This window comes from Anser anser (assembly GCF_964211835.1).
Source record: "Anser anser genome assembly, chromosome: 3".
In the NCBI taxonomy this organism is placed as follows: domain Eukaryota; kingdom Metazoa; phylum Chordata; class Aves; order Anseriformes; family Anatidae; genus Anser; species Anser anser.
Genome location: NC_139722.1, coordinates 119274840 through 119291333, shown reverse-complemented (window position 1 = coordinate 119291333; position 16494 = coordinate 119274840). Strand labels below are relative to the sequence as shown.

General features: G+C 38.1%; 1 protein-coding gene across 12 annotated transcripts in view; it reads right to left on the bottom strand.

Annotated features, from left to right (window-relative positions):
- Positions 1-6470: 6470 nt before the first annotated feature.
- The window catches only part of SLX4IP (SLX4 interacting protein), a 79313-nt gene continuing 69289 nt past the window's right edge, over positions 6471-16494 (bottom strand). For all 12 annotated transcript variants that reach the window (XM_083828931.1, XM_083828940.1, XM_083828938.1 and 9 more), the window contains 2 exons: positions 9790-9899; positions 6471-8268 (listed from right to left, as the gene is read on the bottom strand). In XM_083828931.1, coding sequence (XP_083685057.1) covers positions 7452-8268; positions 9790-9899 — 927 coding nt within the window. In that variant the 3' untranslated portion in view covers positions 6471-7451. The remainder of the gene's footprint in view (positions 8269-9789; positions 9900-16494) is intronic.

The following is a 16494-nucleotide window of genomic DNA, read 5'->3' as shown; positions in this document are numbered from 1 at the left end:
CTTTAGTGTTACTTTTTATTTCAAGCCCACTTTAAAATGAGATTTCTAACTTGTTGCTACACTACCTTGAAAGGGGTACTGCTCTTACTCTTCACAATTGCGTGCCACATAACTTTAGTGGAGAATCATCAGTTTACTGCTGAACAGGAAGTCAACAAGATTAGCTTCATCTGACCACTTCAATAATACTTAATCAAACAAATCCCACAACTATTTTTTTCCCTTTGTTCCCAGACTTCTACAATCTGCAATAAAGCAAACGAGTCATGTCTAAAAAAGCCACTTACAGATAGAGTCTTCCAGCCAGCTTTGAAGCACAAAGTGAGGCTATTAACTGAATGGATTTTTGTACTAGAACGCTGTATTAGCCATCTTCCTCTACAAGCCCACTGTTCACAGAGATGGTGCTTTCAATGATGCAGAAACCAACTACTGTTTCTGAATGACTGAAGCATTTACACCTGAAGTTGTAGGAATAAACCCTTCTATTAGGCAAAAGAAGAAAACAACTAGGAATTCTTCTAGTCTCAGGGAATATGTTTGTGACAGGTTACTTCAAAACATGCAGAGTCAAATTCTAATTAGACTTAATCAGCTAATACAGTGACAAAGCTGTTCAGAGCTCCAAAGACTCTGTGTAGAGCAAAAGCTGGGTTCTTCAAATTCCAAAATGTTTTTAAAATTTTGAGCACAGTATTAATTAATTAATTAATTAATTTCCAGCCCTTGCAGGGGTCACCATACTGACCATGCAAAGGTTTTGTGATTGCACTGTTTCTCCATACACAACCTATTTTTCCTATATAACTAATTTCATTGCTATATCATAGTGTTATAAAACTAGAGCAGTACAAATTGTACAGGGAGAGAGAAGAGTGAGGGAATTCTGTTAAAATTCTATAAAGATATTTTAAAATTATATCCTCGTATCTCAGTGCTAGCTTCAAAATTTACACTGGTGAATTTACAAAAAAACAATCTTCCAAAACCCAGAACCACCACCAAATTGGGGGTTGGTATATGAAGTGTTTTACATTGTGATAAAAATAAATAGAAACATGGAAGTTTACGGCTTTCCCATTAGAATATCAAGGCACATGTATTTTTGTGGAAACCATACTTTGCCAGTTCACAGTTTACTACTCTGGGAAGATACATTCTGTTTAGTCAGGAGAAGTTTCCTGCTGTTAGTTTGTGTTAATTCTTTGGATCCTTATCCATCTAAGAACGAAAAATGTGTGCTTCCTGAGCTGCCATTTAAATATAAGAACCTTAAAAATAAATTACTCCTCTTTGCACCCTCAGCTTTGCTGTAGCTAGAGCTAATTGAACCTGTCAAATCTGGGTTTGGTTCAACATGAGCTGAATGCAGCCACATCAAAGTCGCTGCACCTCCGCACGGAAAGGGCCCATCTTACATAGAGGTGACTAGCGAAAAGGTGCTGACCATGCATGCTACGTCAGCCTCAACTCCAACATATTCATGTCACTGGGGGAAAGATAGCCTTGGGAACAGCTATTTCTGCATTGTTAATACAAGCAAATGACAGCGAGACAGCTCTTGTACATTTAAAGCCTAGCAAGTGAAGCCTGGCTCAGGGCCTAAATATGAGACTAGCAATCCTCAAACTGTTTCACGAGGAAACTATTTCTCTCTCCACAGTAACACCACTTGTTCTTGCACCGAGACACCTGCACAGCAAGAGTTAATATTGTTACTCGGCTCTCTGTCGAGCTAGAAAATGTACAAGGTTGTGCTCTCTGTTGCTCCTTGAAGACTGCATGATTCAGCGTCTCATCGGCTATCCCCGGTGTGGCTGCTCCAGTCATCCTGCTTAAAGCAGCCTAGCCTCCTCCTCTGTTCAGAGGCCGTGGAACGCTAAGTCCCCCGGAACAAGTCACAAGGCACAGACAATTCTTCTATTAGTGTTTGCAAAGAAGATGAGAAGTTGTGACAAGGGAAGTACCAAATCCAGCCTTTTCCTCCCCAGAAGATGGAAGTGATTGCATAAGCTCCCCCTCCCCTTCTAAAAGAAGCAAGATACTAACAGTTGCTTGATATTTAAGAATTTTTCAACTTCCTCTTTAACAGTATTGGCACTAGTGGTCATCATAATTACTGTTTACCAGTGCCGACACAGTTTGTTTTTAAAGATCAGCTATTGTTCCCAAAACGGGAGGAAAAATAAACAAAAAACAGTGCAATAGCTGTGCAAGGATTAACTCCAACTTTTGGGGGTGGAGGAGGAAAGAGGTTCTGAGAGGTCTGTTGGCCACCGAGGTTCAGCAGATGGCTTACCTAGCAGTGGGGCAGCAGTGGAGTGCTGTGGTATCAGACAGGGCGTCAGACCGGAGTTCCAGCCCAGATCTCCCAGTGAGCGCCTTCTCTGTGATGTGCAAATTGTCTCAACCAGTTTCTCTACAGGGTGGAGAAATAAACTTCTATTCTTTTCATTCTAGCACTATGAGATCATATTAATATTAAAAAGGGGCATGCCCATCTCTAGAATTATAGCTCTAGATGCTTTTCTTTAAAGATCTGATGCATAATCAAAAAGACAATTATTCTGGCAGCAAATAAAGCAGTTATGGAGCTAGATTACCAATTCCTACTACTGAGGTAGCAACCAAAGTGGCTGTCTCAGCTATACTACAGGATCTAACTGACAAAATGGAAAAAAATCAGTGAAAATTCTCATTCACAAACAGTGCACTGTCAGCTCCCACAGGAGCCAATTCCCAGCTCTAGAATAATTGCAATGTATAGTAAAGGAGGCAGGATGGTGGAGGTTAATTGCCTGGACAATTTCTGGGTTATAGCTGGAATGCCCTGGGACACTACATCATTTTAACAACTATTTTACAATTTCTTAGCATAAGCCACTATCAAAACAAACAAACAGAAAGTCCCAATCTAAAAACGTCACCTTATTGCCACTGCGGAAGGGATAAGGTCACGTGCTACCAGGATCCAAAGTATCTGGAATAAAAGAGTGAACAAGGAGGGAGACCTGTTCAAAGACAGTTGAACAAGTTGATGAAAGAATTTGCAGCACGAGTTCCTTACCCAACGTGCTTTACCTTGAAGAAATTGCTTACTCTCAGTGCTGCCCCAACTGTCAAAATAAGCATATTCATATCCCTCCCAGGTTCAGCTGCAGAATGCTTTGATATCCCTTTGATGAAAGGCTCGATGTGCTGCTCTTCCCCATCCCCATCTTCTCATTCACACAGATTTTTGGATGCTAGTTGATGCTTATTAGAGAAGAAAAAAAGCAGAAAGCAAAGTGAGGAGTGCCTTTTATTACAGCTAATTTCTGAGGCCAACCCACACTTCCCACTGCTGGCTCAAAGACTCTTGATACTATTAACTCTGTTTGCTCAAGCTTGCATTGGAGTGTTTTAATACAATAGGAGATGTTTTATGAGGTACTGATATAAGCAAGGAGATAACTATTTATATCACGAACAACCTGGGATATTCTAATTACATTTTACTTTATTCTTATTTCAACTAGTTTTCAATGCAAACAAAAAATATCCTCCATTTTTTTCCTTAAAAAAATAATTATCCATTCAAAAACCAATGAGATAATGATACAAAAATATCAATTAAAACTCAAAGAATGTGACACACATGCGGAGTTGTGAGAGGGAAGGAAGTTCACACTGCCAAAACAAATGCCTCAGGGAGAATAACTAACACCTCACTTGGACAAAAGTTTTTGTAGCAATGAAAAGTTTGGGTTCTTAAAATTTTCCTTTTTTGTTAGAAACAGGTGTTGTTGGCATTATTCAAGTTAAGTGTAACATCGAAATGCAGCTATGCAGCGGTAACAACATGCTAGCGTATGTTGCAGACCTTAGCATGCAGAACTACAATTTGACAGTATCAGAACCAGCACAAAGTTTATTACTCGGAATAACTCTAGTGATAGTTACCATTTTCCTACAGATCAGCACTGGGCAAGGGAGATTTTACATCAGCTGCTTCCTTTTAATAAATAAATAAAAGGCTGGTGTAGCTTTTGATGTGTGTTTAAATCAAAAAGTTCACTAAACAAATATTTTAACTATCTCAATGTAACAAATAATGCAAATGATAGTCTGCACACATTAGAAAGTGCTTGGCTAGGAAAGGATTGTTTCACTATCAGCAACTAGCACAGACCAAACTAACCAGATGAGTCAAAAAAAAACAAAAACCACCACTGGCTGTTTTGGAAAATACATTTATCTCTTTTTAAAGACAAATAGATAAATTTGTATCTTTCAGTGTGAAACTTCCATTGAGAGCTTTAGCCAGTCAGTTCCTCAGATCTACACATATTTCAGAGGAGTTCAAAGAAGCTCCGAAAATGAGAAAACAAACGTAACGCACAACAACCTCCCCCCCCCCCAAAAAAAAAAAAAATTGTTTCTGCGCTTCAGTGGAAGTTTCAGAATGTAATACAGCCTTAAATATTTAAAACTTTTAATAGAAGGGTATGCTAATGCTGCTCTGAAGCAAATTTGTAATAGCAAGCCTGGGCCAAGACTTGCAAACTGCTAATTTTACATTGCTCGGTCTCACTTTCCAGCTTTTTTTTTTCCTTTTGTTCCTAAGCCTGACTTGGAAATCAGGTTTGCAATTCCAGAGGATGTCAGACCACACACCTGTCAGTGATCTGGATGCAGGTGGATTGTAGATAAAGAAAAAAAAAAAAAAAGACAGGAGAAGAACCTTGGGGTTAAAGCAGAAAGATAACAGAGGCATATGGTGACAACACAGTTCAATTATCACAGAGTCACATAAAATACCCATAAGGCTTACAAACAGGAAAGTTTTATAGTAGTGCTGCCATATGGAGAAAAAGAAAGAATAATTTTGACCAGCAACACCATCTATAGTCCAGAAACAACGAGTTCAAAGCTTTTTCCCTAAATAACTGCATTTCTGAAAGGATCCAAGAGACAACTTTTCAAAGTAATTAAGCTCAAAATACACATATAGAAAGCAGTGGGTCTTTCAAAAGAGCCTAGGATCCTAACAAGCCAGTAATTACAATTGATGCAACCATGCACTTTTGAAAAGTCCACTTGTACAATCTGTAGGCTCTAACCCTCTAAACAATCCAGCCCTACATTTCTTATTGTTACAATATCACTGTTTGAAAAGGAAAATGTTTTCGTGCTATCAGTAAGGTTACGTAAAACAGCATTGTAAGTACCATAACAAAATATCCTAAATGCAAAATCAAATGCTCTCAGCTACATAAAAGATAATGATTTTGTCTACCCAAGCTCCCTATAAACATATGATGACATCCATTTGTAAGGCTGCATATGCTGCTCAGTTACAATTAAAACTAATTTGTAATTATAAGGCTGAACTAATAATAATAGCAATGGTATTCTATAATACAAACTATATGTGGTAGAGCTCTCTTTTCTAAGACTGGAATTAAATTCTTTTGGAGAGCAGAGGGGTAAGAGGAATAGAAGCTTCAAAATCCAAAACTGTTAGGAGTACTAATTTGGGGCATACTTGCTCAAGTCTGTCAGCAATTGTCACAGGAACAATCAGTGTGTTTGCCAATTTGGAAAAGCAAGCATTAATCTTTTTGCTAAGCAGAATAAAATGAAAAGGAGTAACTGAAGTAATTTCGTGAGCTCAACATGTGTCTGTTCTCACATAATCATCTAAACCTCTCCTGTAGGTTTCTGTTACAACCAAGAACATCATGGAAAATTCAAAGGGATCCAGGTGAAAAGCAAGGTAGAAATAATGGAATTGCGTATGAATAACTATAATATATGCTTGTATTATTTTTATTAATTATGCACTGTAAGGACTTAAAGAAACCGTACAGAAAACATACACCTTAATATAAAGTATCAAATGACTGTTTCACTTATTTTATTTTTTTTAAAATTAATTAAATTTCCTTACACCTTTTTTACATCCTTTAAAAAAGTGCTTTTTACTCCCTTACTAGCAAAGTATCTTGAGCCCGTAGAAAAGACAAGAGTAAACATACCTCAGGCTATTCTTCTTCCAAACCCAGGTTCATTTGGAGACTTCACTGCACTTGTCACTAGGAAGATCTTTTTGCAGAGCGTGAAGATTGGTAAGCATTAGCAACCTTACTGCAAAGCATTAAGAGAAACATCATGCAAACAGGCTGAAAGACAAAAGAGAAAATGTCTTCTAGCAGACATGCAGAATCTTTTTCGTTTACAGCAAAAGCAGATTTTCTTTTTATAGCAGAAAAGATGCTGTTCAACTGACAGTGTTTTGCTGTCAACTGCTGAGTTGCTAACTCTCTAACGTGTACTACATACCAACTCTAACGCTTACAGATGTGAATCTTCCTATTAAACTAAATAAAGCTACTCACAACAGTAAGTGTATGTCTGTAAGAAATCTGCAAAATTTGCTTCATATAAAACGTCTGTGCTCACATTGATTTTGAGAGAATGATCAAAAGGAAATTGCTTGTAATTTTATTTTAACCATTTAAAAATACAAACATGAAAGAAGAAGTTACAGTTCCTTAGCACATTAGCATACAACTTACAAAAGCATTATTAAAAAACACAGTACGATTAAAAATTACCTGTATCTTAAAATAAAAAATAACTCAGATCGCTAACACCTGAAAAGCACAGACTGTTGTCCTTGCACACAAAGAAGGCTTGTTTGTGAAATCTGAGTGCATAAAGAAGTGTATGCATGTTTATGTATGAACTTTCCCCAACAGCAATGTTTGCAAATCCAGGTGACTATACACATAAAAATAATCTTCATTTTTCCAAATAGTGAATGCATGATCACTCGTATCCACAGCTCACCTTAGAAATATACATTCCTGTCAAAACTGCCCAAGCACAAACTATAGTTATTTGGAAAGCCCAATGAAAAGTGGCCCTTAAATTATCAGAAATATTAAAATCTGGTTAAAGATTTATTTGAAATAACCTCAATTTGCCTTACTGTTGTAAAGATCACATGAATAAACCACAAACTTCCTAATGCAGAAAAAGGATTAATTTTTACTAAAATAAACCATGTGTTTAGAAACATCAAAAAAATGGATAACTGCAGCTGTTAACAGATTGCAAAAGTGATTTTAACTTTTTCTGTCATCAGCTGTCACGACTTTTTAATAGTACCAAAACATGCAGAGATCTGAAATTCTGCTTAGTAAATATTTTATAGGAGATTTTTCCTTTTATAAATATTACATCTGATTTGTACAGTATTTATGGGTCAAAAGACATAACAGAATTATCTAATTATAGTGCCAAATAGCTATGATGTTTAGTTAACTAATTTTTCTTTAAAAGTTTATCTAATTTGGATTTAAAGATTATTTTTCATTATTTTGAATTGCTTCCTACTTTTTATATACGCTTTCCAAACACAAATCTGGCTGTCCATCCATGCCATCGAGGTAATATTTCAGGCTTTATGACTTCTTAAGCCTTCGTAGTTTTAACTTCCTGAGACCATCTTCACCCTCTTTTTTCCTTTTTTGGGTAGGCTTCTCCAAAGGCACACGCTGCAGTTCTAAACAAGATGACGAAGGCACGGCAGGTAATTCTTTGGTGGTTGTGCCTTGCTCATTTTGGTTTGTCTGCACTACGTTGTGCCCCACAGAAGGAGGCTGGGAGAGGTTTTTTCCCAAAGTAAGTGACTCTTCATCAGACACAGTCTTTGTTAAGTCTTGTTTAGAAAACACCCTGGAATTAAGTGGGGTCTTCTCCTCCAACAGACCTAAACAACCATCATTGCACTTACTCATTTCGGTATTGCTAGGAATTAAAGTAGCCTCTTCAGAGGATGCTTTTTTGAAATGGTCTAACTTTTCTTCTGAACCACAACTCCCTTGTTGAGCCTGTGTTTTGGTCACTTTTTGATTTTGTTTTGGATCTAGCAGTGCTGACTCATAGCTGCAAGGAGGGTTCTTGCTTAGAAGCCTTGACTTCAACCGCTCCACAGAGTGAGGTTTTCGCTGGCTGCTAGTATCCTCTGGCTGTCTCTGATTAACATTATTTTCCATCTCTAAAATAGGAAGCTCCAAGTTGCTCTCAGCTGTATTTATGCAATCCTTTAGTTGTCCTATACTCCTACATTTCACTTCAGGTTGAGGACTGGTGGAAGTTTGACAGTCATTCTTTCTGTTCTCTGTCTGTAAGTCCACTGAGCCAAGATCCACTTTCTTGGAGTCCTTGCTGGTTTGGGGTTTGCTCATGCTACTTTTCCTTTTCTTTGTCCTTTCCACACTGCAATATAAAGGGATTTTGTTTTTAATAAAAAGGAATCTCTACTGCCTCAATTTGCCCTTCTTACAAACTCTGAAAGACCACTAGGGCAACCCTCTTTCTGAACATGGAAAAAATCCCTCTATATCATCTTGACAAGCAGCAATGTTTGTCTAGTGTGGATAATATCAAGAGTTATCCATCTGATTTTCCACTGCACTAGGGGAACCCTACTTATTAATGACTAAGCCACGAAGGAGTTCACATTCTATTCCAAGAGGCAGAACTGGATTCATTACAAATGTTAAAGGTCAACTCTGCATAAGTATATTGAATTCCTTCCCAAACTGGCTAGATAAAATAGTATTTCATAAGTGCCCAAATGATTTCAAACCATTCCCATATATTCGTATGCGTAATGTATATCTAAAGAATAGAGGGGGGCAAGGGGGAGAGGCAGTGTGTGCGTCTGTGTGAGTTTCTAATCTCTAGTTTAGAAACGCTCCTCTGGAATTTTTCCCAGGACATTTCAAAGCATTGCTTTAAAGTTAACCACTACTCATCTAATATCAAGCCTGCTCATCTGGGAAGGACTTAGGTAACGCACACAGATGATATTCTGAAAGGAATTATACATGAAAAGTGAATCACAAGGGACACGATGGAGTGTCAGTATGTAAACACTCCTCAGCAGTGTTACCTCCAAATCTACACTTCACATAGGCTGTGAGATGAACTTTATGCACAAGTACCGAAGCTGCCTTTGTAAGATTTCGAGTCTAAAGATATTGCTATAGATCCTCCGATGCTGGGGCTGCTTTCTGTTGGTCTGCTGACACCAAGCAGTTCCCCAGTTGACATATTTAACTTTATGGAAAGGGAGCTCTTACAAAATAGGTAGAGCTGGCATACCTCCAAATCTAATCTCCCTTCTAAAGACATCACAGATGAGACAACACAGGTTAAAATAAAAGTTGACAGGGGTCACAGCGATTCCTTGATTCCACAGTTGATGTAGTGAACATTTGGAACTACTGGCAGTTTGTACAAGTACCAATGGCATCCTGGTACAGCAGAGGACCAGCAAAACATTCAGCTGACCCACACGCCCTCCCCATCCACTACACCACATGTACATGGCACTCTTCAGCTGTGTCCAAAGATCCAGACTAATATTGTGGCATGCTGCAGACTCTCAAAACGAACAAAAAATATATTTGCAAGTGTTTTTCACCAGATTCAAACATCACTTATTTATTTTGGCTCAGAGCTGCTTTCAAGAAAAAAAACACCCTGTTTTGGTTCTGCCGCATGCTATGTGAGATATCTACGTGGGTTGTAATAGCTTTTTTCATGCTGTACAAAATAACAAAGATAATTTTATGTGCTTATTCAGACTAGAGGAGTAGTCTCTTAATAATCTCAAATAATATTTTACAGAGGAGTTCATACTATTTGACATTTTATTCCATAGGCTAGACTCTATTTACCCAAATTTTATCAGATTATAAACGTAACAGCTTAGAAACAACAGTGACATACATTTCTTTCAAGATGTCTTGCTTTATCTGCTCGTTCAGACTAATCTTAAGCTTTCTGTTCTCCGCAGATTCAGTAAAATATTCAGATGTCCCACTGGAAACTTCTTCTTTCTGCTCCAAAAGAAAACACAGGTTTAAAACATGACACATCAAGCTATGATTATTCAACATTAAGCTCCATTTCTAATACTAAGACTTACAGATGTTCTTTATTATTTTGATCCAAGCAGTCTAAGAGAAATGGCTAAGTACAGAATTATTTTTAATCTTTTAATATTTGGGAGTCTAGTCAGTTCACTCCCTTTTCAGACTCCCAGCGAACATATTTCATATGCTAAAATATACCGCAAACAAACAAGACTGCAATGTAAAGGATGTAGCTTTCCAAACCATCTGAGGAAACTGTTGGCAAATATTTGACATCTTTGTGGCTCAAACTGTGACAAATGCCAGGAATCTCTGTTGCAGACAGGAGCATGTTTGTCAGTTTTTTTTCTGAAGAGACTGACTGGCGCAGTGGTCTATACTCTTATTCTCAGAAGAATTCCCATAATTTTCCATACTTACAGAAAATATACAGAGTATTACTTGCTCATTTAAGAAGGCAAGGGTTAAAACTTTTAATACTAACATTCAAACGCTCACAGCTTGTAGTGGTTGGCTACTACAGGACAACAGGGGAATTCTTTCTGGTCTCAGCTAACAGCAGTACCATAGTTTTATATAATATGAGATTGAGGCAAGAGGGAGGGAAGGAAAATGCTCTCTCTTCAAGCTGTGAGCATTTCCTTTCACAATGAAACAATCTCAATGAGGGAAGGGCCATTTGCTGACTTCACTATTAACAACCGCATACTTCAAAAAAGTATCATCTCTAAGGCTAGGGAGAGGAGGAAAAGAAACGTGGCAAAGTCAAGAAGAGAAGAGGCTTTGTATATCTCCTTTTCTTTGATAACATTTCTTCATCAGCCTGAATAATGCAACTTCTGACTGGGGCTCATCAAACATAGGGAGTGCTTATTTATGCCATCCCAATCCACACTGTGAACCTAGCGCAGTGGAGCCAGGCGGTATGAAAGAACTGAAGCACAGAGGGACAGCAGAGGCACGAGGCCAAAGCATGCACATGACTGCTGCCTGGAACACTGCTCAGGAACCTGTCACTTACACAGGATTAAGCCCTGCCCATTTTATTTTATTTAAGTTTTATAGAAGAAAGGGGTAAATCCCACCTCTACTCCAGAAGAGTAAGTCAGTGCAATCAGCTTCCTGTTTTGTAAGCAGAAAGAGGGTAATCAGGCAAAGAAAAAGGGCCATTTTGACTGTTTAAAAAACTACAGCTATTTTGAGCCTTCATTTCAGAGGCAAATTGTGCAAATCTTTTTGTGTGTATTAACAGATGCATGAAGTTCTGTGCACTAATGCTGCAACACGTGTGTTTACAGTAGGCACAAAACATATGGGACATACTTGCACTGTGATTTCAACCTCAAAAGCAAAGCCTAACTAGTTTAATCTGAAGGATAAATTGCTGCTTCTATTCTTGCTAGAGACATGGATGCCCCTCATTTGACTTAAAACACCTTTGTATTTTGTAAACTATTAAGAAAGGGAACATTGAGATACTAATGAGCTTTGTTAATTTTAGAAGGCACAGACTCTAAAGTCTGTAGAAACTATTCTGATTTCCAGTAACATTACTGCTCAGGCTGAAGGATCTTGCACAATAATTCTGTACCGCAGCAGTTGGAGAGCACTCTTACTTAGCCGGAGAAGTACATGCAGAAGCATTTGAACTTCCCTCGTTGTGATTTATGGTAACTGGGAAAGCTAATTACATTACATCTGCTTCAGTCCTCAGCTGAAAACCTCAGGGAGGCAGGCTGCGATAGGATCACCAGTCCACGGAGATGATTCTTCTAGATGTGGTAAACAATGGGTGGAAAGCAGCACTTTGTACAAAATCCCATCTGCTGACGCAGAGAGGAGGGTTGTGGACAGTTCCCGTCCACACATCCTTACTACTGCAGGTAGGCAGTAACTCAGTTCTAACTTGGATCTCCATATGAGCAGGGAATGGTCATTGCCTGGAATGTGCAGTCATTGCAGTGTGTGATGAGCAAACCCCGGAGAGGGGCAAAGACAACAAAGCCAATTCGCTTCTGAGCTGAGTCAGAGTGGATGTTAATGGACCAGAGTTGAAGGGCGAACACATTCCCTTACTACACTATCATCAAGCTTTTATTTTGTTTTCCAATAATTTATCGCATAATGTAGTGACAGAAAAGGGTTAAGGCATTAAAAAATAAAAAATCAAAATGATTTACATGTGAAACACTTCTGAACATGCCCTCTAAGTACAGTAGATTTTCCCCTTGGAACCACACCCTGTAAGTGCTGTATTTTGAGAGCTGAACAATTAACATAAGGCATATGAGTCAGTCTTTGAAAGACTCTGTGGGAACCAGAGAGCCTTTTGCTATTAGGAGTGATGTAAACTCCCTAAGGCTGGAGTAAGTCCACAATAGAAGGCAAAGAGAGTCATAAATAACAACAATGGGCACTCCATATACTACTAAGACACTCAGCCATTACTGGTGATACTTCCTTTATTTTCTTTATTAGACTTAATAATTTTAGTTAATTAAAAAAAATAAAAAACCCTGTCTGTTTTGGGAATACGATTTATTTCCTATGGGAACTCCAGAACTTGTTAAAGAAAGAAAAAAAAGCTAATCTGCTCTCATCCTGTCTAGTAATCCCAAATTCCTTTTAGGCAGTGAAATAATTAAAGAAAAATATTCCAGGCATAAAAAGGAGGACAGCAGAAGCAGACATCATATAAACAATGACACCATGACAGAGAAAAACGTCAAAGCGCCGCCAGACTTGTGACTTGACTCTGAAAGGGCTGCAGGGAGTGGGATTGCTGCGAACAAATTAAAACCACATTTCTTGGCAAATTGTTAAAGACAGACATATTTACATTTGTATAGAGACTGGGTGGGCACAAAAGATTAAAATGCTTCTTTAGCCCTTGAACTGCCAAGTTCTATTAGAAATCTGTGCTCTTAAAATCCTAGGGTAAGCTCACTCTTTTTTGTCACTAAAACTCAGCAAAGAAGGGCCTGCAGAAATGAAGCTTACAAAGACTTCCTATCCTACCTGTTCATAATATTGACCTCACAAAACCTGCTCTGAAGATCCTTATCCAAAGGGATGCCTGGAAAAAAGAATTCTCTACTAAGACCTCTCTACTAAGACCTGCACAGAAATATGACTGCTAGGCACAGGATATACTCACTTTAAAGCTTATCAAATTGAAAATCCATTCTTTTACTATCTACGCTGTAACTCAAAATCAAAAAGAAACCCTCAGAAACATCAAAAAGTGGGGTGACTACCATCTGCAGCTCTCTCCAGGACAGTCCAGTCTAGCAGTAAACACCTGCAAAATAACTATTTATGGATGTGCACTTGTCAAGAATCCTCACAACTCACTATCCTGAAGAAGAATAAAAGGTTTGGCCTTTTCACAAGTCAGCCTGGCAATACTGCTCATACAAATATTTTTTCAGTCAAGGGTTTAGGATGTTGGGCTGAAAGAAAAATTTTCAAATTGAACAATGCCACCCCCTTTCCCTCCTCTGGTTGGGGTTCATATTTTCCAGTTATCTCCTACTACACTAAAGGTAACAGTGGCACATGCTTGTGTACCAATCAAGTAACACTATGGGATAATTACATTTCATGTCTGGTTAAAAGAAGCAAACCACATTGTTCCCGAGCTGCACTTATCAATGTGGCTCAACTTGCTCATCAAACAAACTTAATAGAAAACATCAACGGGTCAAATAAATCATATTTAGTATCAAAGCGCCATATAGCCATCCCCACTGAGGCCTCATACAGCACATGCAGTGAGACAGGACCTAATGTCAGGCTGAATATAATAATGCTAATGAAGCAAGGGTATAAAATATTATCCAGTCACACATAATTGAATAAAATTAAAATCAGTAAAAGAAATCAAACAGAAATGCTTATTCTTGGGAGCTTTATGTGAGCTTGCATTTGCATGATATTTCTTAATGTCACTTGAGTAGCATCATGAGCTCAATCATATAGGCTAACCTTTAGGTTGCTAAATGGTTATAACAGATGACCATCAGATCAGAGAGGTCATACAGGACTCCCTGCACTCTGGTAAATAGAAAGGGGCTACTTAAGCAGGTGGGGAGGCTTGTCAGTGAAGAATGAACAGGTACTATAATCCGATAGAAAACAGATGAGGGCAGGACTTTGGGTCTAGTCTTGTGCCCTATCCTGCATGAAGAAAAATCTTCCCATTACATCTCATTTCATGACTCCTGCATGACACATTTTTCAGTGTTTCCAACGTAGCAACTGATCTGTCCTACAGATGCTACTTATGAACTCCTACCCCACTGTAAAATATTCAGTCATTTCCCAAGTACAGACAGGGATAGCATTCTCAACTTGAAATACTGTTCCTTGATTGGACTTGCAGAATATTGCTCTACATTTTAAAACGGGCTGTCCTGTTCTATATGTCAGAAAGGTGCAGGAAAAAACAGCAAGGATAACTTTCCACACTGTACATGGGAGTACTTATTCCCCATCTGAAGCAGGTGCTTTTAAGGAATGCTGATGGCTTTGAAATACATTCTTTTGAAAAAGTTGAAACTAGAGAAAATGGTATCTCTCCAGTGTGTAACCTACTAGTAGCATAGCACAGAAAGCAAAATCTAATGCCCAGATCAGCCGTCTGTATTACCTACTGCCAACATTCATTTTGATTCCAGTCTGCGGGTTCTCAACTACAAAGCTTTTGCTCATCAGGAGTCCCTATGGTCTGCAACGTTTAGTCCAAGATTTGGCCCAATTTCCAAAGGACAAGGTATGAACCCGACTTTCTCACTTGATACATCACTCCTGGCAATTCCCCACACTCCAAAGGTGTGGTTTAGAGCAAGTGTCATCTATGAGGAAAATTCCTTCTTGCTATTCAAGTAGTCTTTTTTTTTTTTTTTTTTTTTGGGGGGGGGGGGGGCGGGGCGGAGGGTAAATGATATTTTAGGTATAGCAGAAATCCCGAACTGTTCTGAATTTAGGAAATTCTGAGTTATCTAGGTTTTCATTTGAACATTTGCTGGATAACAGAAAATAATAGAAAAATTCCTGCAATAAAAAAAAAATAAATAAAAATAAGCTGCAAATGGCATAAAAAACCTGTGATACTATATTAAAAAAATCAAAGTTACAGGGGCGGCTGTTTAAAACTTGACACATGTGTAATACAGGTAGCAAGAACATTCATAATGCTTTTTCTAAAGGCATGGAAGGTGCTCCCGAAACAAATGATTTATTTACATACTCAGAAGCACGTGATACACTCTGTGTGTATTTGCTTGAAGGCAAAAAGTGTTAAAATTAATGTTAAGTAATTGAGCTATTAATCATTCTGATTTTATACACTGATGGTAGAAGACAGATTCTATCTTCAGAGAGAATGTCCACTGATAAGAAGGAGGAAAAGACAATAGCTTTTCAAAGAAAATAACCTCTTGTAAGGACACTAAAGAAAAATTTAAAGCTTTTTTTTTTTTTTTTTTAAGAAAAACAATGTTTTAAAAACATGCATCTTAAGCCAACCTTTGCAATCAATTTTAAGGTTTCTGCCTCTACTAGTTATGAAAAAGAACACATGCATAACATGTTTTATACTTTAAAGACCTTTTTAATAAAATAAGACAACAGCAATTTTATATGGAGCTCAAACCCATCCCTCAACATACAAAACTATGAGAGAAGGAATCTACTGGTAATCATCACATGAGTATTTAGAAAAGTAAGGCTCTTTACAAAAAAAATCTACAGAGAATACACCTTTTTTCAAACAACTGTTCTCTTTATACAATTAAAATAGCATTTAAGAACTGTAGGAGATCTTGGAAAGAATCACATATTCTTGATCTTGTTGGCTATATACAAGCAAAATATGTAACATATGCAGAACCACACAGCCTAGGGAAGAATTACTGTTTAACAATTTAGCCGATGTTTTAGCATGGTTTCCAGACCAAAACACTCAGTCCGCCCAAGCCCCCAAGATTTCTGAGCTCACACCCGTGGTTTGGTCCTTCCAAATAATTTCTAAACCTACAGGTCAATCTCATGCAAATACGACAGACTTACCAAGGCCTCAAAGCCAGTCAGCTGTTACATGTTTAAAGAAAAGTGAAAACCAGGAAACAACTTTCCTTTTTTAATGTTTTAACCCCTTATAAATGTCTCCACAGAGGGAAGTTCGGTTGTTGCAGCAGACCAGAGCAGGGACTGGGGTCATTCTGGTGGATGGGGCATAGGAAATATGCCAGGAAATCAGTGGTATGACAGTAAAAGCTGATGACTGGCAGAAGGCAAAAGCTAACTGAGAACAAATACCAAATAAAGCTACTTTGTCAAGTTCCTGCAATGACAGAACAACCTGTTAAGATTTCTGGTAGGGATTAATGCTGCAATATGAGGAAATAAAAACATAAAATGCATTCTGTATCAAGACATCCATTTCCAAACTCAGTCAGGTTATAGCCACTACTGCAACAAAACAGAAACTTGTACACAATATATGCAAAATATGTGCAAAAACGCACATCAGAAATGCCTGCGTGATGCTTGGGTG